The sequence below is a fragment of the Bactrocera latifrons genome, unplaced genomic scaffold, assembly GCF_001853355.1.
Source record: "Bactrocera latifrons isolate USDA-ARS-PBARC rearing strain unplaced genomic scaffold, ASM185335v1 scaffold_35, whole genome shotgun sequence".
Lineage (NCBI taxonomy): Eukaryota > Metazoa > Arthropoda > Insecta > Diptera > Tephritidae > Bactrocera > Bactrocera latifrons.
In genome coordinates, this window is record NW_017536990.1 from 669,457 (window position 1) to 693,603 (window position 24,147).

The 24,147-nt window shown below is 36.7% G+C and overlaps 1 protein-coding gene across 6 annotated transcripts in view; it reads right to left on the reverse strand.

Annotated features, from left to right (window-relative positions):
• The window catches only part of LOC108971658 (protein bric-a-brac 2), a 74,937-nt gene that overhangs the window by 46,646 nt on the left and 4,144 nt on the right, over positions 1-24,147 (reverse strand). For 4 of the 6 annotated variants that reach the window (XM_018937885.1, XM_018937886.1, XM_018937880.1 and 1 more), the window contains exon 2: positions 20,621-22,910. In XM_018937885.1, the coding sequence (XP_018793430.1) occupies positions 20,621-22,768 (2,148 nt within the window). In that variant the 5' untranslated portion in view covers positions 22,769-22,910. Of the gene's footprint in view, positions 1-20,620; positions 22,948-24,147 lie in introns of all 6 variants that reach the window. The other 2 variants (XM_018937882.1, XM_018937884.1) reach the window with 2 other exon arrangements.

A 24,147-nucleotide genomic window follows, 5' to 3' on the forward strand; every position in this document is an offset into this window, starting at 1 on the left:
GTCAAAAACACTAAATTTTACGGAAGAAATGGCAGAAGGAAGCTGCACCCGGGCTTTTTTTAAAAATTGAAAATGGGCGTAGCGACACCCACTTATGAACCAAAAACCATATCTCAGGAACTACTCGACCGATTTCAATGAAATTCGGCACATAATAGTTCCTTAATACTCTGATGACATGTACGAAATATGGGTGAAATCGGTTCACAATCATGCCTTCTTCCAATATAACGCTATTTTTAGTTCCATCTGATGCCTTCTCTGTATAATATATACATTAGGAACCAAGGATGATAGCGGAATAAAACTTTACACAAATACGGTATTTGAGCTGAGGAATCCCTTGTGGAAAAATTGTCGTGATCGGACTATAACTTTTCAATGCAATTAAAATAATTGAAAATACAATTCAATACTCAAAGTACACAAATTGATATAATCTAATTAATTTACAGCAAAATAAAAAAATATGTAAATGACGAATAATGAAATCTCGATTATCACTTTATCATGCGAGAGTATAAAATGTTCGGTGACACCCGAACTTAGCCCTTCCTTACTTGTTTTTTTTTTAATGTTTTAACCATGCTAGACTAAGAAATAGACATAGTTCAGACACATATGTACATACATACATATGTATGTATTCTTTCCTCGACTTGCTCTCTTTGCAGACAAAAGACGAAGGTAAGAAAGACATAATTAATGAGCGAAGTGAAAAAGACAAATAATAAAACTAAATTAAAGTTTGCAAAAACGAAAAAAAAACATAAAGACGCATAGCAAACAGCGTCAAGACCAGGCCTTCACTCAGCCACCCGTTATTGTGGTCTTTATTTTAAATGTGGCTAACGACGCCAGTGTTCGTAATGCAAACTTGCAACAGCGACATTAATGATTGAAGCCAAATGTGTAAATAATTTATTCAACAACAACCAAAGACAAATGTAACAGCAACAACAATCAACCAAAGACACGTTAGGAAAAGTGTCCATGTATGTAATTGAAAAATTGAGAAAATAACTTCAGACTTGTTAAACATTACAAATAATATAAATAATTAATAAAAAGTTGCTAATTTTGCTTGCACAACTGTCCGCCATAATTACAACACTAATAACAAAATTATAACAATAACAGGAAAGCGTATTTATTTTATGGCGACAATATGCGTTTTGCCAGATAAACGACTATTTGCGAAATTTATTTGAGAAGTGGCTAGGAAATCGCATACAAAATTATATTTTCCAATTTGCTAATTACAAATGAAGTGAGCAAATATTATGTCTCAATCGCCATTACAAGGTGGTAATTAATACGGACGGCCTCATCATACAGCTGTAATTAGTTGTATTCAACGCGAAAAATATTGCAAATAATTGTTAATGATCTGTAAAGTTGTTTAATATTTGAACAAATTGTCGCTATAAATTTAGACTTTACAGCGAAAAGGCTGTGAATCCAGCAACTAAGAAGGGACTGTTATGTAAATGTGTTCAAAAAATGTATTATTTATTATCTTGATATTTTAGCATAGCTAAAACAACTAAGCCAATAATAACCAGTTCGATACTAGTTAATTAAAAACCAGTTGGTAACTACTTGTTTGTCAGCAGTTTGTGTAGCAAAAATTTTTAAAGAAAAACCATAACAAAATTATTTTGAAAATTTACTCAACTGCCTCCAGTACAGTTACGACCAAGCACTTGTAACCAGCAGACTTCTCTATTGGGAGCGCACCTGTTGGCGTTCACATTTTGTACATACCGGGTGCGATGTACCATACATGTACAAATTGACATGCCTGCGTGATAAGTGCAAATCGTTTGTACGCATGTTTTTTGGTTGCGGCTACATGCACCGACACAAACTTACGCGTGTCAAAATAAATACGCGCAACATTTGCAAATAACTAATAACAACAACAGCGTCAACTGTGAGCAAAACAAATGATGGCGGCATGTAAATATTTGAAGAAAATACAAATTACTATAAATACATAATGTCTGCGCGACTTAGAATTAATGTTATGCGAAAAAGTACAACAACAATTATACACGAAGTGCAAAAACAACGAAGTGAAGAAGTTGACTTAGTGTGTCTTGCAGAAATGCGGTCGCAAGCATTTGCATAGGTGCTTAGTTGCCTAGTCCTACAGGAAATTTCAAGCCACTAATAAGAGAGTGTCAAATAGCATGTGGCTAACTCTTGTTGCAATGTTGGGATATTGATCCTTTATTTTTTCCCATATTATTATTAATGATTCTTTAATATTGACTATTAAAAACACATTTTATTATTTTAACCTTATTACTTAGACATATTTTGAGCTAGAGTTGCCACCAATAAAAAAAAATTAAACTTAAGAAGTTTGCTCGAAACAAAAGTCGTCTAAGGAAGTTGTCGGAAGAGTATTGTAAATTTTATTTAATTCAAATCTGTCGTACAACGTAAAATTTTTCAATATTATTACATAGTTTTAATGATATTTTTTAAGTCAGTGAGAACGTCACTGAAAATGTAGTATAGAAACATCTAATTGAACTCTTTTCACTTTTTAGAAAAGTGTTGTCACTGGAAGAGAAATATTTAATTAAGATATATTCTACAAAATAGTTTTCACCTGCTTAAAAACATAAAATTCTTTCAATATTATTAAAGTTAAGTAGAATGTAAACTGCTAGTCCTTTGGAAGCTATTAATTTAGATATATTTGTAATTAGAGTTGCCACCTAGAAAAAAAATTTGTTCGAAACATACAAAAAGTCATCTGAGAATGCCACTGCAAATTTTCAATTTAGTCAAAATAAGAAATGGAGCTGCTAACTAAGAAAAGTCAAAGTTCAAAGATTTGCTCGAGCCACTAGAAAACTCTTGTAACAAAAATTGCAGGGTGTTTAAGATATTTTTATAAAAGTGTTTTCACCTGCCGGGAAGCATAAGCTTTTGGAAATATGCTAATAATATATAATATAAATAGAGTTGCCACCTCTTGTTGTTTTATGTTAACAGATTTTCCTGCACGCAATGTTGTAAGGTCCACAAGCATTAAAAACGCTTGTAGGTTTCTTTGCAAGTGTGGTATGACGAAATACAGGTCTTGAACTGGACTTTGCTCTATGGTAACGGCTGTGTTCTCTATTCTTCTGCACTGCAAACTACAACAGAAGCAACAACCAAGTACCCACAAGCGTGGGTCTTCGTGAAAATTCTGTACTTTCTGCGCTGCTAACACACTCAATAAACAGACAAATAGTGTTAAGCTAACTTACTAACTAACTAACGGTATGCGACAGCAAATTTCCTAACGAAAACAATAGCAAAATAGCAAATAATAAAAGCAACACTATTAGTACTGTAAAAATGTTAATAAATCGAATGCGAGAGGCGCGGTGGCAAAGAATTTCGAAGCTTTCGAGTGGCTAAAGCGAACATTTCGATTTTTATTTTACTATTTATATTTGCTATTACTACTGCATTAGTTGTTGCTATTGTTGAAGTATTTTCTCCATATACGCCATCCACTGCTATTTGTTGTAGAATTTTTCTATTACACCAAATATTTGCCTAGACAATTAATATTAAGAGGTAAAAGCATGGAATCTACGATGCTTCTTCGGCAAATAGTCAATGCCGCTGCCGCTGCCACTCTAACTGTAAAGTAGGTAAATAGCTGCAACAAATTAGTAGTCAAACAGAGCTATCGGAAAGCGAGTAAGTGCAATAAACTCCAATGAAAATTGCTTATTGAAGATTTAGGCCACAAGTAATTTCAGCTTTTAGTTGAGGCGCTGCTTAGTGCCAGGTATGCGCCTACGCTGAAGTGTGGCAAACATTTTGCGCGTTAAGTGTGAAAATTTAGCCACTCACGTAATTACTTTTAGGCAAATGCGCATAGAAGTATACTAAAAATTATCCTACTCCTTGCATTCGCACTGACTTCGCACTGACACGTGTGCATGTAGACTAAATATTTGCAGTTTAACCACGTCTTTCAAACACTCTGCCACCGAACAGGATGTGCTTCAACACAGCGCCAAAGTAGGAAGCGTTTGGCCATCAAAGCACACTTTGCTGCGCAAGAGCCTTAGTTTTCGCACAGCGCTACACACGTGCCACTCACTCATGCATAGCTGTAAATATGTAGTAGTGTAGTGGTGTTTCAAGCAAGTGTTGCCACTAAATCGAAACATTTTCCACCAAATTGCTCGCACATAAAACGTAAATTGTTTGTGCAAAATGCAGGCGGCGTCGACGCCGTTAACAGCAATTGCGCGGAAAACCAGCAGAAATGTTGCTGCAGCAAAGGCATTACTTAAATGTTGCAAGGAGTTGCGTTGCACAACCAAAAGGACATAAGCGCGTACAAGCGGATATGTATTTGCAGTTCCATGTACAAGTTGTTGTAGTTGTAAGCACTGGAAAGCGCTGCGGCAAAGCAAAAAACATTGCAGCCGGACTAGTGCGCACGGCAACATCGTAGTACATGCCACACTTGCACGCCTCGGCGATCCTGAAAAGAAGTGCGGCACAATGCAGCCGCTGAGAGACAGAGACAGAGAGAGGGAGAGGGAGAGAAAGTGAGTGAGTGACGAACGTTGAATGCTGTGCACCTGGCTACTGTCCGTTGCGAGATGCTCCTTGTTGCAACATTCACGCCTGCAACACCAGCTTTACCTGCAGCGAAGCTGTATTCACTTTGGCTACTGGTGCGTGAGAACTGTGGAAAGTGTGCTGCTAACAAAACACAGCAGACAACACAATCATACATGCATAGAGGTGTGTTTGTGGCAATCTCTTACCACTATTTGCCAGTAGCAGTTTCCTCAATCATAGCCAGCATTACTGTTACTGTTAGCATTGCCTTTACTAACGGCACATAAATTACACGCGGAAACGGACGCTCAATGTGCCGCCAAGTGGACGCGCAATTTCTTCGCTAACTGCCTCTTAGCCGCTTGCCACCACTTGCCTTTCATTGTACTTTTTCAGCCCTTTCTTACCTGCAACACAACAACAACAACAACATTTCGTCAGCGCTTCCAGCAAAAGGGAGGCAGATTTAAATGCCTTTTTAGTGTGTTCGTTTGTATTTAAATGTGCGTTTACAGCCACACGTGCAACAGGCGCACAGCAAATGTGGCAAGTTTTACCACTTGCAGTGGCATAAGCGAAATATTGCGATGTTGCAACAACAATGTTTTGTAGAAAATTTGCTGTGGAACTCTTGCCAAGAATATTTGCAGAACGTGAATTCTTTTTGTTTTTGCAAATGAGTTTAGTATTTTTGTGAGGACCAGTGTTCGTTTCAATGCAGGCCACCTTTTTGTGAGTTTTTATAAGGTACGCTGATTATAGAACATATAATTTGATATGTAAAAGCAACATTCCAATTAACCGCGCATTGCATGACAGCCAATATTGATCACATACTCGAGGTTATTGACCATTGTCCGATTTAACACTAAATACTGAGTTAAGTTCGTGAAAAAATCTTCAACTCGTGAAATTAAGTACAGAATTGCGTAGAAACGCTGTCAAACCCAAAATCATAAACTCGAGTTTGTGAAGCAACTTTTATTCAACTTTCGGAATCGCTCTGAAACTCGAAATTATGCACTCGAGTTTATAGAGCAAATTAATGTCGAGTAGGCAAACTCTCTCAAGCTCAACGCTAAAAAATCTCACAAGTTCTTTTCTCTGCAAGAGCCTAATGCCTTGATGGCATCGTCGATATCCCCACTGTAGCGGAACGAACAGAATCAAATGCTTGTATGGAAAACTCTTTCATTTGACGAAATATCATCACAAAATTTGGCAACGGCATAATCTCTGGAAAAAGTGTTGCGATTGGACCACAATAACATAAAGCTGCCATTCAAAGCGACCGACCAAAATAAATATAAAGGTCCTTTTATATCCTTTTTTGCTATAAGAAATTTGCCTTAAACGGGTGTTATAATTATAGAGCAGCCGAAGTTAACGTTTTTTACTACTAATATTTTGAGTTAAAGTCTATGAGCCGCATTGAATATTACTTATTATATTAAAAATAAGACGATAACAGATCAATACAAATTCAAAATATATTTACTTAAATATTCAAAAGCACTTGCCACTTTTAGTCTTCGTCATTACTTTATAATTTTTTTCTAAACAAACAAGTTACGAAACACCACTTTTCTCATTAAGCGATGGAAATTTATTATGAAAATAATTTGTTTTTCCTAAATAATTATTTATTTAACAAAATGACTATGATACTTGTAATTATTTACAATTAAGAGACGATATCGCCTTACTAATCCCAACTAACTGACTATATGCATGCCTATCATATAACTGCTTGCCTTAAGCCATTTACAGCCGTGTCATGTACTAATTACTAAGCAATAAGTTGTAAAGTTTTATTACTTGAATTATATCGCGCATTTATCAAATTATAAAATATATTCGTGTGTTATACACGCACATGCACACATGTTGACGATATATGGCGATGAGTTGAGGAATTGCTTGTTTATTTCAATTTTAATATTTTCCATCTTACTAAATATCTGAGCTTAGTTAAGCTCTGAACGCAATTTATTTATTTAGTAATCTATAATATGTTATTAAACGCGGTTTTTATATGGCATACCTTGATAATCTTATCTGACATTAAATTGTTATTATTATGACTTGTTGTTGCTAGCGTTTAGGCGCTATCATAGCCGCTAACAACAAGGTAATACGCTTTCGAAAATACAAACTAACAGTTTGAGTTTAAGTAATATTTAGTTTATATGGGTTTTTTATTATTTTATTTTCTTAAATACAACATTAAAATATACTGCAAAATATATCTGTGCGTGTGTGTGTGTGTATAGCGTGTACGTATAATATATTATATGGCAACGATTTAATATTGCCGTGTGATTAAGGTGATAAGCATTTTTATTATACGGCGATTGTAATTTAATAAAATTAGTTACTATGTATGCGCATATATGTGCTAAATGTATGTTTGTATGTGTGTGTCTGTGCGTGCTTCATATTTTAGGGCGTCCGACGTACTGGTCGTAATGTCTTTTATACATTTTAAGTGGAGACAAATATTAATTTTATTGATCGCATACATTCTATAAATATGCAAACACACACACGCACATATCCATACATATACATGCATGCATAGTCATGTCTATGCCGCTTTATAGCATTCGAGTCAAGGTTATTGCTATTTAAGCGAAGCTAAAAATTAGTAATATTTAATAAAGTAATAAACTAATTGAGTGATTACAAATTTTATTTGATACTATTTGCATTATATACTCGCTTACACACTAGTCTGTGCACACATACATACAAAAATACCAAAATACAAGTTACTAATAATAACTGTATCGCGTAAATGTGAAATCACATTGCGAGCATTCGTAACCGCGTATGGTGCAAAGGTCGCTCGATATTTTTTGCACAGTTTTTGATTTGCCAATTGGTTAATAAGCTTTTAGACACATGTTGCCACGTGCTTTCATTCAACTGCTATATATTTCCCACCAATACTATTTTTATAATACTGCCAGCACCGACTTTTTATTGCACAATTTTAAATAATTTAAACATTATAATAGAACATAACTGTACTTGGTTAAATATAATAAAGAACGATATACTTTTATGAAGAAAGGCAAAAAATACGTTATCAACAGGATCATAAAAATTCTTGTGTACTCTCCATTTAGTATTATTGTGATCAGCATCACATGATTATATATTTTAGGGGATCGTCTCAATGTGAGTTTTCCGAAAAAACGATTTTGTTGTATTATCGGATAGATATGTGCACTATAATAAACGTACTCTCAAAATTTAAATCGAAATTCAAAGTATGACGGTCGCTACAGCGTTTATTGTAGAATGAGAATAGGGTGGGGAACAGAGCAAGACAATCTTTAAACACGTTCCTATTTGGAGAGAATATTTTTAACTTCATTCTCTATCTAGCTATTGAACTTAAAATTGCTGGGAATGTGTGGTCAATTTCCAATTGGATAAAGAATTAAACCTAATGAATGTTCACTTTTCTTAGGCACAAATGATTTTTCAAACTGGTTTTCATTGAGCCTTCCGCTATTCCAATGATGCCAGGATGATCTCTGACTGGCAATCGTCGATTCTCAAGGAGCAATTCCTTTATTTTATTGACGTGTTGTTCGTAGTTCGTCCGACCAGTGAAACAGGCTTAAATTTTTCACCAGAAAAGTTTATTTTGCTATACATTACTAAATGCTTCAACACTGCAGCGAATTGGATAAAAAAATTTTCCACCATTCTATGATTGAATAATGTTTTTAGGTTCATAAGGTGTCTTCCAGGCAAGAATAATAATTTTTGGGAAATCTGAGACTGGCTCGTAAGCCAAAATTGTTGGAAACTTCGAAATAAAAATTTGTTGTTAACTTTAAAAACACTTTAATGGAAACTCTCTGATTCATTAGGCAACCAGCTAAAAAATATTGGGAATACCCTTAACTCAATTAAGAAATGTGAAATGTAATGACTCATTCAGTAATTAAATATCAGAAGAAATACCTAGAAATAATAATAAAGTGTGTCGCTTTGAGTGCACTTTGCGTAACAATAACAATAATAATAATATAATCAATATGCACCTGTATTTATGTATGTACGTGTGTACCTAAGCACTCATAATATATACATATATTTATAAAGTCAACGTGTACATACATATGTACCTGCGCAAATAATTATAATTTTTTGACACCATAATGTTATATGCTGCTTTGACATTTCCGTCTTACAGTCAAACACAAGTCGAACGCAGACAATCGAGCGGACAAATCAGCGGAAAGTGACTGTAAGGCAGGAAAAATATGGCCTGCAGCGAAATTTGTAACTGATGTCGAGTAGACGGATACAAATATATGTTTTTTTTTTTTCAAATGCATGTACTATGTGCGAATGGGTGTGTGCAAGCAGATAGGCGATAAAGATAGGATTTCGTACAGAAACACGCGCACACATGTTGGTTGTTGGAAGAGTCAGTGCTGAATGTAAATAAAATGCATGCAGAATGACGTATGTATGCATGTAAAAATATTTATTGCTTTATATATGTGAGTGTGTGTGTGTATGTAGTTTTTTGACTGACTGCCTTGAGGGCAAACAAAAAGAAACAAAACAGAAAAAACTACTTAATTATAACACATTATTTTATTGTCGATTGTTATTTCTATAATTGAGCAAAATATTACCGTCGATGTTAGTATATACATACATACTTACATATTTATATGGCTCTATGTGTGTGTTCACTTCTATCCGCTAAGACGCTCGGTAATTACATACAAACAACTATTTACTATATTTGTAGTTAATGGGCAGCACTGCCGGCAGTCGATGTGAGTTTTGCTTGTGTGCGCAGTGGGAGGAATGTAATATACACAACAAAAAAAAAACAACAACTACAGCAACGAGCGCAAATGAAACAACATTGAAGGGAAATTGTGCTACATTAATTTTGTTACTTTTAATTGCACACCATTGCGCTCAATTTCTTCTTCTTTGCAAGTCACTTTTCTAGCAGCAGCGGCAGGAGTAACGGAGAGCCAAGCAAACAAAATTACAACAACCAACAAACGTAATTATAATGACAGAGCAGATCGGCGATGGATAGCGCTGAATCAAAATACGTATATGTAAATGTAAGTATAAGAGTGAGAGCTCAGCTAGCCTGAGATATTCATTCATTGGACTTATTTAGGAGTGTCTACAAATATATGTATGTATATACTTATATTAGGGTGGGTCAAAATCCATTATTTTAATATTTTTGTCTTGGTGCTCTGAAAGATAGGTTCCTAGACACTTTTACGAAAATTTCTCAGAGTATGAGCTTTTACTTGTAACGCTAAGGTACTCCGCCTTATTGTTTTCTATATTTTTTTTCTTTACAGATAAAAAAAATCATATATCGCTTCTAATTGAATGCTCTATAAAATTATCTCTTACTATTTTTTGTAAATCTAAGCGTTTGAAAGAAATTAAAGCCGAAAGTTTGATTATTTTAAGGCAAAATTTTTTATTTTTTTCTTATATCCTATAAATCGGAAAACCCATAGTTTCGTAGAAAATTTATTGCACTATAAAAATGGTCAGTATACTTTTTCGATTAAATTAGCCGCTTACGAGACATTCATCACCAAACATTAATGAATATCATATGTATATATGTATGTATGTATATAAGTATATGTATATTTACATATATGTATGTATGTATATTAAGATTATAGTTGACCAGAGAGTTTTTCGCAAAGGTTTCTAAAAACGCTTTTTCAAAGTACCAATCGAAATTTTTTTTTGACCCACCCTAATATATGTATGTACATGTGTATATTACATATTAAAATAAAATTTTTGTATATAAATTTAATTCTTAATTTCAGTACACATTCATACCTAAATTTATTTTTATTGTTTTATGTACATAATATGCATGCATATTTACAACACACTGTGCATTCGCAATTATAGTCGCAGTACCAAGTAAAAACAAAAACTTACAACAATAATACTCGTAGTAATAATAATAATAACAATGTAAATACAATTGTGGAATCGTACGACTGCTGCCGCTTTGACCGCTTACTCGCCGCCACCGCCCCCGCGCCGGACACTATTCCCGCCATTCTCGAAATAAATAATTTTGTACATTTTATTTATATCTTATTATCTGTACATATGTATGTATGTATGTAGATATAGAGTCCGTATGTGTTTTTTGTGTTTGCGCTTCGTTGCCTCGCCGCTGCCAGAAGGGCAAATACCTATAATTTTCCTGCAACAATTACGCGCGGCGGCGAGTAAAAACAAAAAACAGAAACTGAGCAAATACAACTGGCATGACCCAGCAAATAACGTCCCGACGACAAAAACAACCACAGTAACAACACACTTTATTGGCAAAAAAAAAAATACGAATACAATAACTGTGTGTACAGATGTTCGCAAAGAATTTCTCGGTGCATTAGGGAGGTGCGCGAATTTTGATTCCTTCTAATTTTGGAGGACTTTTTGATTTCTTCAAGCGGCAAGAAAGCTGTTTTAAAAAGATATTTTTTTGAAAGTTGCAACACTTCTGATGAAAGCACCATATCAGAAAACGAATAGCACACCATGTCCAATTCTTTCAATTTTCTGTGTTTTGAGAAATATTTGAAGCATTTTTTTAAAAACTTTGTTGACCCGGCCCCGCACAATTTCTTTTGCCATGTCTGTATCGGCAGAGCAATCTTTTCTTTTCCTCTTATTCGAACTTTTTTCGAAGTTTTAATTCGCGCGCAACTAAACCATAACTAAAAAGTTGCGCGCTCTCTTCTTTTGCGACCGCTCACCGATCCAGACGTGGTTAGTGTTTGTCCAATTTGTTATTTGTAAAATATATTTATTATAAGAAACCTTTTGTTTTTTATTTAACACACCCACCCGAATTATCAAGCTTCAATATCAATTTTCCAAAGAAGGAAGAAGTAGCGAATCGAAAGAATCTAACACACTAAAAATACGAATTACTAAACACACGGTACATTTGATATAATAAAAGTATGAGAAATACATACATGGACCCTAATGGTTTTTCTTGAAGCTTGGCAAAATGATTCAATATCCATCAGATCGTCTTAGGTAATGTCAAATGTAACAATTTACTTACACTATTATATAGACAAAGATTAAAATTCGGAGGTACCGCATTCTTGAATCGAGACCCAAACTGTGTCCCACTCTAATACGAAAAATCTACGTACGTGTATGCACATTATTGTACGTATGTAAGTATGTTTCAATATAAATGAAATAAAAAGAATAACAGTAATACGTTCGCATTTAAAAAATATGATTGCAACAAAGCAAACAAATGAAACTACAAAATATAAATTGTATAAAATAAATAACAAGGTAGGTAGGCACACAGCGGCATTACAAGAAAGCAAACACACACACACATCGTCACGCAGAGCCAAGCGCACAGTCAAAGCGCGCAGCCATAGGACAAACAAGCGAATAAATAAATATTTCGAAGCAATTGAAGCAGCCATCCAACCAACCAACCGACCAGCCCGCCAGCGAGAAATTGCACCGAAGGCAGCCAAGAAAGACACACGCCACAGCCGACCGAGGCGAAGGCGAAGTTATGCAGCGGTGCAAGTCGGTCTCTAAGTGTGTGTGTGCGTGTGGAGGGACTGTGCGACGGTGGCAACGCTGCTCGCCAAATAACATGGAATAAAATAAAATTGATAAGAATCAATAACAGATGAAAGAAAAATTTATACACACACATACTTAGGTAGATAAACTCATGTGCATAAGTAAAGTGGCATGAGGCAAATTGCGAACCTCCGTACAACGCCACAGCGCAGAAAAATATGCGCGCTGCCACAAGATTTGCCGTAGCTATGCCGCAACATACACACATACCTGCATACATATATGCGCTCAATTATTGATATAATATTTGAATCGGCAGCAAGAAATACTCGTACTCGAGTAATCATAATAATTTTAAAGTCGGCGGCGTCAAACGCAAAAACACGATGTTTGCTCATTTGTTACGTGGGGCGATTGTTGCCGCAGTTTGGGGCAGGTTGTGTATGCGCGTTAATTGTGTAGCAGAGCGCGTGTCTGGTGTGAGGTAGTAGGGGGAAGGGAGAACTCGAAAAGTTGGTGCACAAAGAGAGTCAGTTGCTCATACATTTGCATGAACGTGGAAAATAATAATTTAATAAATTTTTAAAACACGTCGCAGCATCGTTTTCTAATAAAGAATAATAATGAGACCGGAGTCAAAGTTAAGTTCAATCCGAAAAAAAGTATTTGAACAATAACTTTCTCGATGCAAACAAGTTCTTCAAAAATGTTGCTCCATCAATCAATACTTCGTTAAATTGATGGAAATCATCGGAATCGACCGTTATCTAAGCACTGTTTTGATTTCAATAAGGCTGTATATAAAGGGAAGCTCGATGAATGGGTGCTACACGAATCTGTCCATAAAACTGGAATGAAATGCCATGTGGGAACCGCTGCTGAATCGAAAAAAAATTTTACCTTTTCAAAACGGATCGTTACTAAATAATGAAAAGTGAGTCACTTTCGAAAAAATAGTGCTCGAATTGCGGTGAACCAGCCCAAACGGTGGTTAAGCCTGAATTGATCATCAGTTAGTGGTTGCTTTGGGGTTGATGGGATTCGCAGTGAAGCAGCCACTCCCACACGACCAAGATCTTAATCTGACCTTGTAGTATAACCAATTGAACCATCTGTAGGAAACAATTGCACAGAAGTGATTAGTTTAGTCTTAACATGAACTGATTACTATATGTTTCTGTCTATTGGGAATGATTTCTAAAATTAAAAATGACTAGCAGAGGGCTTCTATGAGAGAGGCAATATGAAATTATCTTCAACATGCCGAAAATTTATCGAACAAAATATGATAATCTGGTGACTTATAGAATATTTTCTAATTTAGCTGAGAAGACATGTTCTAAAATATAATATCATCATATTATAATATTAGTTAAAAAAGAAAATTTTTAGTCATGGCATCATTATATTAAGACGACCTCCACTTGTCATACGCATAAAAAATATTTATTACGGCACCTTTTACCGTAAGCTTATAATTTAGCTGAAACTGTTCTAAATCAAACTAATATTTTTCGTTAGAGATAAAAACAATTTTCATTTAGAGCAAATTTTGAATGGGCGGGGAACTTGTTACAGAAATAAAAACTACCGACAAAAAGAACCACTAAATTTAAAAAAACAACAATACATTTCAAACATATTTTCAATCAATCAATTTCCAATCAAACTGCGGACTACTTCGGTCAATAAATTATGATTTTACCTTTTCATCGGCGAACCGAAAGCTGCACAGCATAAAACCGTAATTACCGAAAACACAAACGATATGTGCCGACGAAATTGAATGATAAATGCATAACAACAAACAAAAACAAAAATAACAAATTTTCATCTAAAGTAAATGAAAATAAAATAAATAGCAAAGCAAAGAGCGGAAAAGTCAAAGAACTCCCCACAAAGGCAACGCTGACTGACCGTCTAACTGACAGACGAGTGACAGCCTGACAGATGGACAGATCGACAGACGCGCCGCGTGCTTTAATGTCGATTTGTCAGCTGACTTGTCTTATTATCACACAGACCTATCAGCACCGAAAAGCAACAAGCCAACCAAACCATGTCTGTCAAGCCAGCCAGCTAATGTAAGTCAAGTAGTGGATGACGACGACAACGACGACAACGACGATGACGGCGACCCGTCGAACAGGCCAAGCAAGAATGTAAACAAAGCGCGAAGTCACAACAATGCCAGCGTGCACAGATGAAAATGCTGGGCAGGCACAAACGCGAACTGGTGTGTAAGCCAACAACAAAGGCGCAGAAACAGCTCCCCAAAAGCAATAACATATTGGATGTTTGTACATTTGTATATATGCATGCGTGAGTGTGCTGTTGTGCTTGGTGCTTGCATGTTTGCCGCTGTTTTCACTCGTACGAACGCGCGTCGTAGATGAGGCAACGAAAAGACGCTGCGACAGCGACCGTTGGCAAGGTGACGTCACCACAGCTTTGGCACAGCATTTAGCTTTTTTTTTGTTTTTTTAATTCGCGCTGCGCTACTACTTGTGGGGTTGCGCGCTTGCTGCCAATGACTCAATGCTGTACGCTTAACAGCTGCTAATGCTTCTGGTCGTAACCTTTAATGTCGTCGTCGTTGTTGTTGCTACAATTGTAAACACACGCGCGCACATACCCACATGTAAAGCTGTGTGCGCCTGACGTTATTGTTGCTCACATTTTTCGTTTTTGTGAATGAAAACGAATGAATGAAGTGGCTGTGGCGTGGTGTGGCGCGGCGTATCTGGACGCGTCGTGAAGTAGCGCACGCTGCCACCAAATTTACTACGCGCTGCAAGTGTGAACTCTTCAGTAGCAGCAAAGCAGTCAAATTTGGTACCAGCACACACACGCACGTGTATACGTGAACACATTCTTGTGCGAATAAATGTTCGTTCGTCGCGTGTCGGCGCTTCCCATCAATTTGTAGTGAATGAACGAGCGAGCGTCTCACAAGCTTTGCTGTTGTTGTTGTTTGGTGTCTTGAGTGTGTAGTATTGGAAAACCCGTAGTAGATTGCATTAAGCAACAGGCGCGCAGAAGTCGTAGCAAGCACGCGCACACGTCTGTGTGTGTGTGTGGTGGCATGACTAACACAATTCACTAGAAACGTTGTTGGCGGAAGTTTGTGGACAAAAAGCACAACGCTTGTGTTGTCGCCTTCTATGGTGCTGCAAGCGTGAGCCTTTATGGTGTTTTTGTGCGCCAAAATTTGCTACCAGCTGCAAGTGGCTGCCACCGGCTGGCAAGTCACGCTCAAGTGGCAGCAACGTGTTTCTACTAAAAGGCCAAGAGAGCGTGAAAGAGCGTAAACCGTTATGTGAGAAATTTGCGAGCGAAATTGGAGAAAATTAGCAGGCGCTGATGAAGGACGACACAAACTCGCCGGAGGACGACACTTCCACAATTGTTTCCAACAAGTTTACAAAATTTATAAGTAATTCGTGTGAAAACATAGCAACTTTATACAAGCACATGTACATATATTTGTGTTTTTGGAGCAACCAGCTGCCATCCGCCAACTCCCGAACTTGGTTTGCTGGTGATTTGACTTCGTGATCCTTCAACATCTTGCTACAAATTCACGCATAAAAGTTTGGGCGCATACTTACATACATATATGTATATGTACATACAAAAGTACATCTGTCTGTGTGTATGTGTATATGCATTCGTAATTTTTGTGTTCATTGCTCTCGCTGCATTTGCGACCACATTACCACCCTATTAAGTCGGAAGGTTTATTCTTTGCATTATAAGAATTTCTTTGTCTTGATATTAATTCTAAGAAAAACCAAGCACAGTGTCACGGTACTTACAAAAATCTACTTAAAATATTAAATTGCAATAAATTTGAAAAATATAAAAAATATATAATATTTCTTTTCGTGAAAACAGTATCTCCCTCTATCACCACAACCCAAGATTATGATATTAAAATATTAAACTCAAATAGTTGATGGAAGGTCCTGAGACAACAAGCCAGATCTCTCGAATAGTTTTAAGGGGTTATTGAAACGGCATCCTATCTGGTATTGTTAAGGACAAAAACTGACCTACGCAGTAGCTCACTAGCCTAAGTTAAGTTGACCTAACTTTACCTTTAAGAGGTTATATACTCGTAGTAAAAAAACCTAAATTTTTGTGAATTTTTTCTCTTCATTTCTTGACTAGTTTTAAGTGATTTGTGATTTATTATATTTAGAGAATCAGAGAGTAAGAAATTAAACACTTATATTTCCCTAATATTATATCCGAACCAGAAAGACCTCTAAAACAGAGTCTGACGATGAAAAAAAAAAAAATGTCTGCTTAACTTTTATCAAAAAATGGTTAATATTAAATTCCAAAAATCGAAGTTTTTGTCAAAAATATTATTCCTTCTACATCGAAGAAATTTTCATCACCGAATCCGAAAACAACGTTCCCAGAAAAAATCCTTTAAAGTTTAGAAATCTAATTTAAAAAAAACTTATTTGCACTTATCTCCGAAACTATTTTCCGGATCAACTTCATTCTCAAATATCTATGTATATTCGGTATACAACAAAAAAAAAAATTTTAATTCGAATATATCCTATCAAGTGAAAATGAAGTTGATTTTACAATAAAACATCCGAGCTTTACATAAGATTTAGTTTGAAGTTGAAAATTTTCACTTAAAATGTGTCGTAATAAACTCTTTTATGAAATGAAAAATGAACTATTTTGTGGAGTCAATAATTCTCTGCAAAAAAAACTTTATTCTTACTTAAGATTCCCACTTCCTTTCATTATTAAACACTTCCGAAATATTTTTGGTTGTCGAGTAAGACCACAGTGCAAGTGAGTGAAGACATTATCCAGGCAGACAACTAGCTGAATTTTTAACGCCAAACGGTGCGTCGAACTCGGTTCGCCACCCATTTTATGGCCATATGCCATACTGTTTGCAAGTCCATGCAACGCCGCAGACGCTTGCTTATACATAATGCTTGCGCACATTTTTATTGTCTACATTTTAATTTATTTTCAATAAATTAACAAAGAAATACCAAAAGTAAGCGCCAATACTGACAGATGCTTAGCAATTGCTGGGAGTGTGTGGCCAATTTCCAATTGGATAAAGAAATAAACCTAATGAATGTAATTAAATTTTAAAGTCAATAGACGTTTACTTAGAAAACTGACTTACAATAATTATTTTTTTACACTCTTCAAACATTTTTAATTCGAAATTTCTGTTTATAATGTAGAAAGGGACTTTGCCCAATAGTGGTGGAGCCAAACAATAGCAGCCGCTTTCTAAAGTGAGTCTTCAGTTCGATTATAGGATTAAAATTGAACGGTAGTGGATGATTTATAATATAAATTGAAAATATTTACCGTTTTGGAACCCCCAAACGTTTGAGATATCATTCTCTAAATTTTCACACCTTCTTTCCTATCCAAGAAGCTGCTCATTTCACGGACCATATGGCAAAAAGCTGTCATTCAAACTGAGCGATCAAAATCGAGTCCTCGCAAGAAATTTTTTTTGTTTGATAAGATACACTCTGGAAATTTGGTCTGAATTATTATTCCAGACATAGCAAACAACTGCGAGCAAATTGTGCAGATCGGCTCAAAAAAGTACATATATAGCTGCCATACTACACTAACCAAAAAAGATATATGTATGCTATAAGAAATGTACTGGAGAAGCATATCAGAGCTTCGATGTAGCCAAACTTAACGGTTTTTGTACTCCTCGACAACCGAGACGAGGACGCACTCCCTTGAGACGCTCTGAAATCAAAAATAGAGTGAGCACAAATCGCTACTGGGTAGCGCTCATGCAGTAGTACTCATACATATCTGCACAAACATACTCGTAAGTTGTAATGAAAAGTTTCAATAATTAATTATAGTGTTTTTAATTTCCTGCCGCGCCATTAGGTGCAAGAAAAGCTTGCAAAGCGAAGAAGCCACCCCTTTACGTTGCTTTTATTTTATTTTTATTACACATTTCATTTAATAATGAGCTTTGAGCGCGGCTGTTCGCACAATACGCAATTTATTCGCCCTTTAGGTAAAAGAAATTATTTGCGCACACACACACACGTGAAAGACGCATGTACATATGTATATAAGTATGTAAATAAATAAATATGTAAATACAGGCATCGCAATATTAATCCACAGTATGCGCTCTATTTTTGACCTCTTTTCGCTTGCGCCTCGTGCACTGCAGGTGTCGTCCTACCTTAGTCATCCGGCTGTACAGCTAGGCCGCTAGGCCGCGCTTACTTCAGCGCATAAATGCATTTTTATTAAAAATTACGGCATTGGGGCATATTTATTGTAAGTGCATAACAAAGTAGGCGCATTCAAATGACAAACATTTTATTATTCGCCGTTTATGCATACAAAGTACGAACAAATAAAATGTAAAAATATTTGCAAATTTACTTAAATTGTTCAGGTAATGATTTTTCAACTATAAACATACTTATAAACTTACAAAATTACATAAATATATATGTATGTATATGTATATAAGTATGTTCCATTGCGAGCTTTTGTTGCTATTGTCGGTTTTTCGCAAATTAGTTAGTAATTTAGTGTATTGTTTTTTTTTTTTTGCTTAGTTGCAATTGTTTATGTACTTAGTTATTCGCCATTTATTTATGTAAATGTGAAATTGAAAATTTGCATAGCACACAATGTAGCGCAAGCACACACACGGACGGAGACATACGCGTGCCTGCGACCGCGGCCAAACACTCAAGTTTGCCTAACACAAACACACGCACATATGTATATGTATGCACATGTGTAAATTTGCAAGTTTGTAGGGACCTATTTACCCGCGCGCCGCTGCCCAACTGCAATTTGGTTAAGTTAAGCGCAACTTGAGTGCAGCCTAGTGGCCCACATGGCCGTGACAGACGTGCGCCAGCACTCTACCCCCGCTGCCGGCTCGCCAGCCCTCAAGATACTTACTAAGCAAACGGTATTTGTTCAGCACACGCACACAAAGTCACAAGACAAACAAACAGTCAGCTAGTTAGTGCCGCAGTCATTCGCTCAGTTAGCTGATTTTCCTATCAGCCTAGAAATGCAGCCGCTTGGCTTGAAATACTTTTTCATTTTATGTTAATGACAAAATTGCATAATGAATTTAATGTAAGTGCACACACACACGCATGCAGGCAAATACATATATACTCGCCTAAATAATAATCATGACAACAATGTGTGTGTGTGTATGTGTGCCTGTGTTCGCTTAAATGTCTTCAAAGTCGAATAGTGCCTTGCAAACGGAGTAAATATTGACAGAAGAACGCATGATTTCTAGTTATTTAACAATTTATTTGATTTTTACTTTGTTTTATGCAAATTAAGTTGCTCATTTATGATTTAAGCTTGATTATACTTAAATGTGCATTTTAGCTCAGTAATTGCGTTATCTACGGTTTGATAATGTGCCTTAATTGAAGGTGATATCAGTCCTAAAAAATATTGTTTGTAAGAATTTTGGTTAAATTTTTCTGGAAAGCTTAATTCCATGCAGATCCCGATCGAACCGTTACCGTTACATCTGAATAGCATTGTTGTTGCCCTTTCTTACATATTTAATGATAATTTCGTTTGCACTGAATTCATAATATGAACGCTTCAAAAATAAACAAGCTTCCATGCTCGATTTTGATCGTCCAGTTTGTAAGGTGCGATCTAAACATGCTGAGCGCTGTTTGTACCATTGCCATGGACAATAAGCCATGTCAAAATGAAGATATCTTGTCAAATAAATAGGGGTTCCAACGGTTTACTCTAAGTGTTAGAAACTTCGAGGAAAACTTAAATGTTTAAAATAAACCCGAACATGCAGATAAAGTAAATCGAAAGCACATATTTATTAATCGGAACACTGTTGTCATCAGCGAACTTCTGGGCGCGAACTAGAAGCACCACTCTTAATAAGGCAAGAACCAATCCTACTAATCATTCGGATACCATCTTCTTAAAATCATTAACGTAATAATGCAGCATTTTTTCAACACAGTTTTAATTATAAAAAGATTTGAATTTCTACTGTTTAGATGGATTTTTGAGATCCCCTTGGAGGCCTTGCAGTCTTCATATTTTGAGGAAATCTTTAAATATAACATAGATATAAAGCGATAATATAATATAAATGTATTGATGTGACAAAGAAAAAGTTATTCTTAGTTCACGGTGGAAAAAAGAGAAAACCGTAATAGTAGACAGCACTGAAAGTCATAAATAGTAGGAGTGTATTTAGAGCCATACTTTCTTCGTGTGTTTCTATAGTCATTTTAAAACTATGTTCTTATTGCGATATTTCAAAATAATAAAAAAAAACTTCATCAAAATACAACCTCTTAAAATGTCAAATTATTTATAACATTGTATAAACACTTACCCTTTCTTCCTCGCGAATCATTTCAGCGATTTCTGGTTTGATCTCCAGCTCATCATGATGTCCCACCGCGGATGAAATATTTGCAGCCCCAGCGGCTCCTGTGCCAGCGGCGCCTGCGCCAGCACCAGCAGCCAGAGAAGCGCCTAAGGCTGAAGCCATAGCCGCGTGTGAGTGCGCCGCTGCATGCAACTGATGTTGAGCGGCCAACTGTTGGGCCGCAGCTGCGGCATGATGATGATGATGGTGCGGGTGATGCGGATGATGTGGATTCACGCCCAAAGCAGCTGCGGCGGCGGCGGCGGCAGCGGGATTGGAATGTACATTCAAGGGCATGCCGCTTACAGTAGCTCCTGCTGCTGCGGCTGCGGCTGCGGCTGCGGCTGGCGAAGACATTGCACCTTTCAGACTGCTGGCCGAGGGCATAGATGGTGGACGATATGAGTGACTGGTGGCAAGTGATGTGGGTGTGTCTGGTGCAGTCGGTGTTGAGCTGCAAAGCGTAGGTGTTGATGAGCTCGCAGCCGTTGGTGCTGAAGCTGTTGCAATGGCGGACTGTGAGTTGCTTTGATTGGCATTTGCAGCGGCGTTGTTGGTAGTGTTGGGGTTTGGCGAAGCGAAAGGATTGCGTACAATGGTGGATGTAGTCACGGCAACGGGTGGTTGTTGTGGGGCACCACTAACATCAGCGCCACTTATTTCGTCAGTGGTAGCGTTGGTTGTTTGCTTATTGGGTTCCGCTGACTCGGTTGTTGGCTGCATTGAAGCATTGGCACCGAAACGCGACATATTGCCATCGGTGAATAGACCATCTCGCGAACGTTTGCGCTGACGCTGTGCAGCCAAATTTAGATCAAGTGCGGCAGCATGTGGAAAAACCTTGCTCATTGAAGAATCCAACATACGTGCGCGCTTTGGCTTTTGGCAACCATCTTCGGCACTTTCGGTATCATCGTCGCTTTCGACATCCTCCTCTTCATCGAAAATGGTCATGCGCTGTTCGGGCATCATAGGATGTGGTGCGGCCATACCATGGCCACTGCCGGCGCTCACCTCCGCCAAACCGCGTATTTTCAACATTTCGGCGACTTTCAGCAAAGGATTTATCTGCTCTTGACTGACATTGATCTCACCCTTGTACATGAACTCCATTATGGCCTTCAGCTCTTCCCATCTCACATCGCGCATTATAATTATGGGATGCTGGCAAGGATTATCGTAGAAGAGCGCTTGGAAGTACGGCGAGCAAGCGGATAGCACCATCTTGTGCGCCTTGATGGACTGACCTTCGCATGCGAGCGTTACATCTACAAAGGACTCATTCTGCAGCAGTTCATCGAAGACATTTGTCAAATTGGTTTGATAGTTGTTCCAGCGCAAGCAGAACTGTTGTTGCTGTGAGTTTGTTGTCACCGCAGCGGCTGCGGCCAATTGCTTCTTCGACTTCAAGCCGAGCGGCGAAATGGACTTACGTGCCGCTAACGGTGCTGACTGCTTCGTCAACTTCGATATGCCCATTGGGATATGCATCGCACCATCCAGACCGCGTCGCTGCTCGAATCCAAACAGCGCAGCATTCATACGCGTCAATATCTCCGCTGAAGCTGAGTCCAAGCTGCGTCTGTGATGATCGGGCGATGTGGGTAGGGAACGTGACTTGGGTAGCTGCACGTCAACGTGCAAGTCAGGATCATCATCAAGTGCCGAGCTCAAGCCAACCACTTCGCTGCTAGTGAAGGGGCGTGGTGGTGGCGTTATATCACCACTCATGATTGCGCCCACAGTCTTGGCTGCTGCAATAGCAGTTGCTTCACTGGTTTTGTCAACCGACATGCTATTCGCCGTTTCAGCTGCCGGCTGCGGCTCCATAGCGTTTGCTTGTGTTGATTTGTGCTGTTCGAGTTGCTGCGCGGCGTGTGCTGTGTTGACCGGCGTTTGCTCCGGCACCTCGTTATAGGCGTTGATTGTTGTTGTGATTTTAGCTTCGACTATATTGCTGCCAATCTGAAATGGTGAGGCTGCGGCGCATGCGCGTGTGTTTGTTTCGTTCTCACTGATCTCGGATAGTGGCGATTGATAGCCGGCAATTAAGCGGTCGGCCGTTTCGGTGTGTTTTTGTGTGTAGTCAATAATGTCTTTTGTCATATCCATTTTACCTTCGATTTTTGTAGTATATTTCAGTATTCAGTTTATTATAAAGTTTTTAAGCACTTGTTTTCAAAGTTAGCACATTTTTAAAATAGTTCATCGGGCTTTCTCTTGTCACTGATTTTTTTATACTTCTAAATTGTTTCTGTTCAAATAAAGACTGAAATCAATATTCAACTGCACTATCGGTCATATACATAATGTATGATATGATTGATAGGCATTGATATTTTACTTTGAATATCCTGTAAATGCTTAACTTAGTCGAAAAACTATACAAACTATACAATTTTTGTGCAACAGGAAATTCCTACACAACTATGAGCTTTCCGATTTATATGAATATATATTTTTTTCATTTTTATACAATTTATAAGGAAAAAACTTGGCCTTGAAAGAACAAAAATTCAACCGTTAATATTTTTTAAACTGTTAGGTATTCAATTAACTAAAAAACGAAATGTTTTTCAAATAGTTAGAAGCGAGATATGGATTAATTTTATCTGATAATAAGAAAAAAATTGGGGACCTAACGCTACAGTTAACAGATCATACTTGGAGATAAAAGTGCCAAGTGAAAAAAATATTCAGGTTTTTACCCACCCTAATAGTCATATATACTGTATCCTTCGGTTTGATTTCCTTTGGAATATAAAAATAATATTGATCAAATTTAATTTTTAAAATATTTTTAATAACAATTTACACTTTTTCAAGACCTTAATTGTAAATAATCTATCGTTCCAAGCAAGTTTTTCTATATACACATACATATGTATGTATACATATAAAGTGGAAAGAATTTAAATGAATTATGATTGAAGAAGGCTTCAAAATTAATTTTTTTACTGTTTATTTTTCTAATTCGTGTTTAAAATTGATTATGCAAAAAATAAAGATTAATACACAGAAGTTAAGCGAAAATCTCTATTTCGGTAAAAAAAAAAAATTTTTCAAAACATCTGCAAAATCTGGAAAAACGCTTTTAGTTTTCGAAAACTAAGTCATTGTGTTTTTAAAGATACAAAAAAGCGAAAAGTATATTAATTTTCACACTTTGAAAGAATAACCGTAATTTTCTCTCAAAAATTCTCAAAATAGTTTTGGAATTTAAAAAATATAATTTTTTTTCAGTGAATAAATGTTTATATGTATATGAGTTTATTAGCGGCTTTTCAAAAGGCGATTGAGTTTCAAATTAAATTAATTAATTATTAATTCAATCATTAGAAAATATTTCAATAAACTTTAGATAAATCATTTATTAGTCTAAATTTTAATTTTTGGAAATCTGTATAGATTCTGAATTTTTGTTGACTACTTTGTGATAGCATGTTGTTTCCTTAAATAAAGAAACTATTTAACATTTCTGTGTGTTTAAC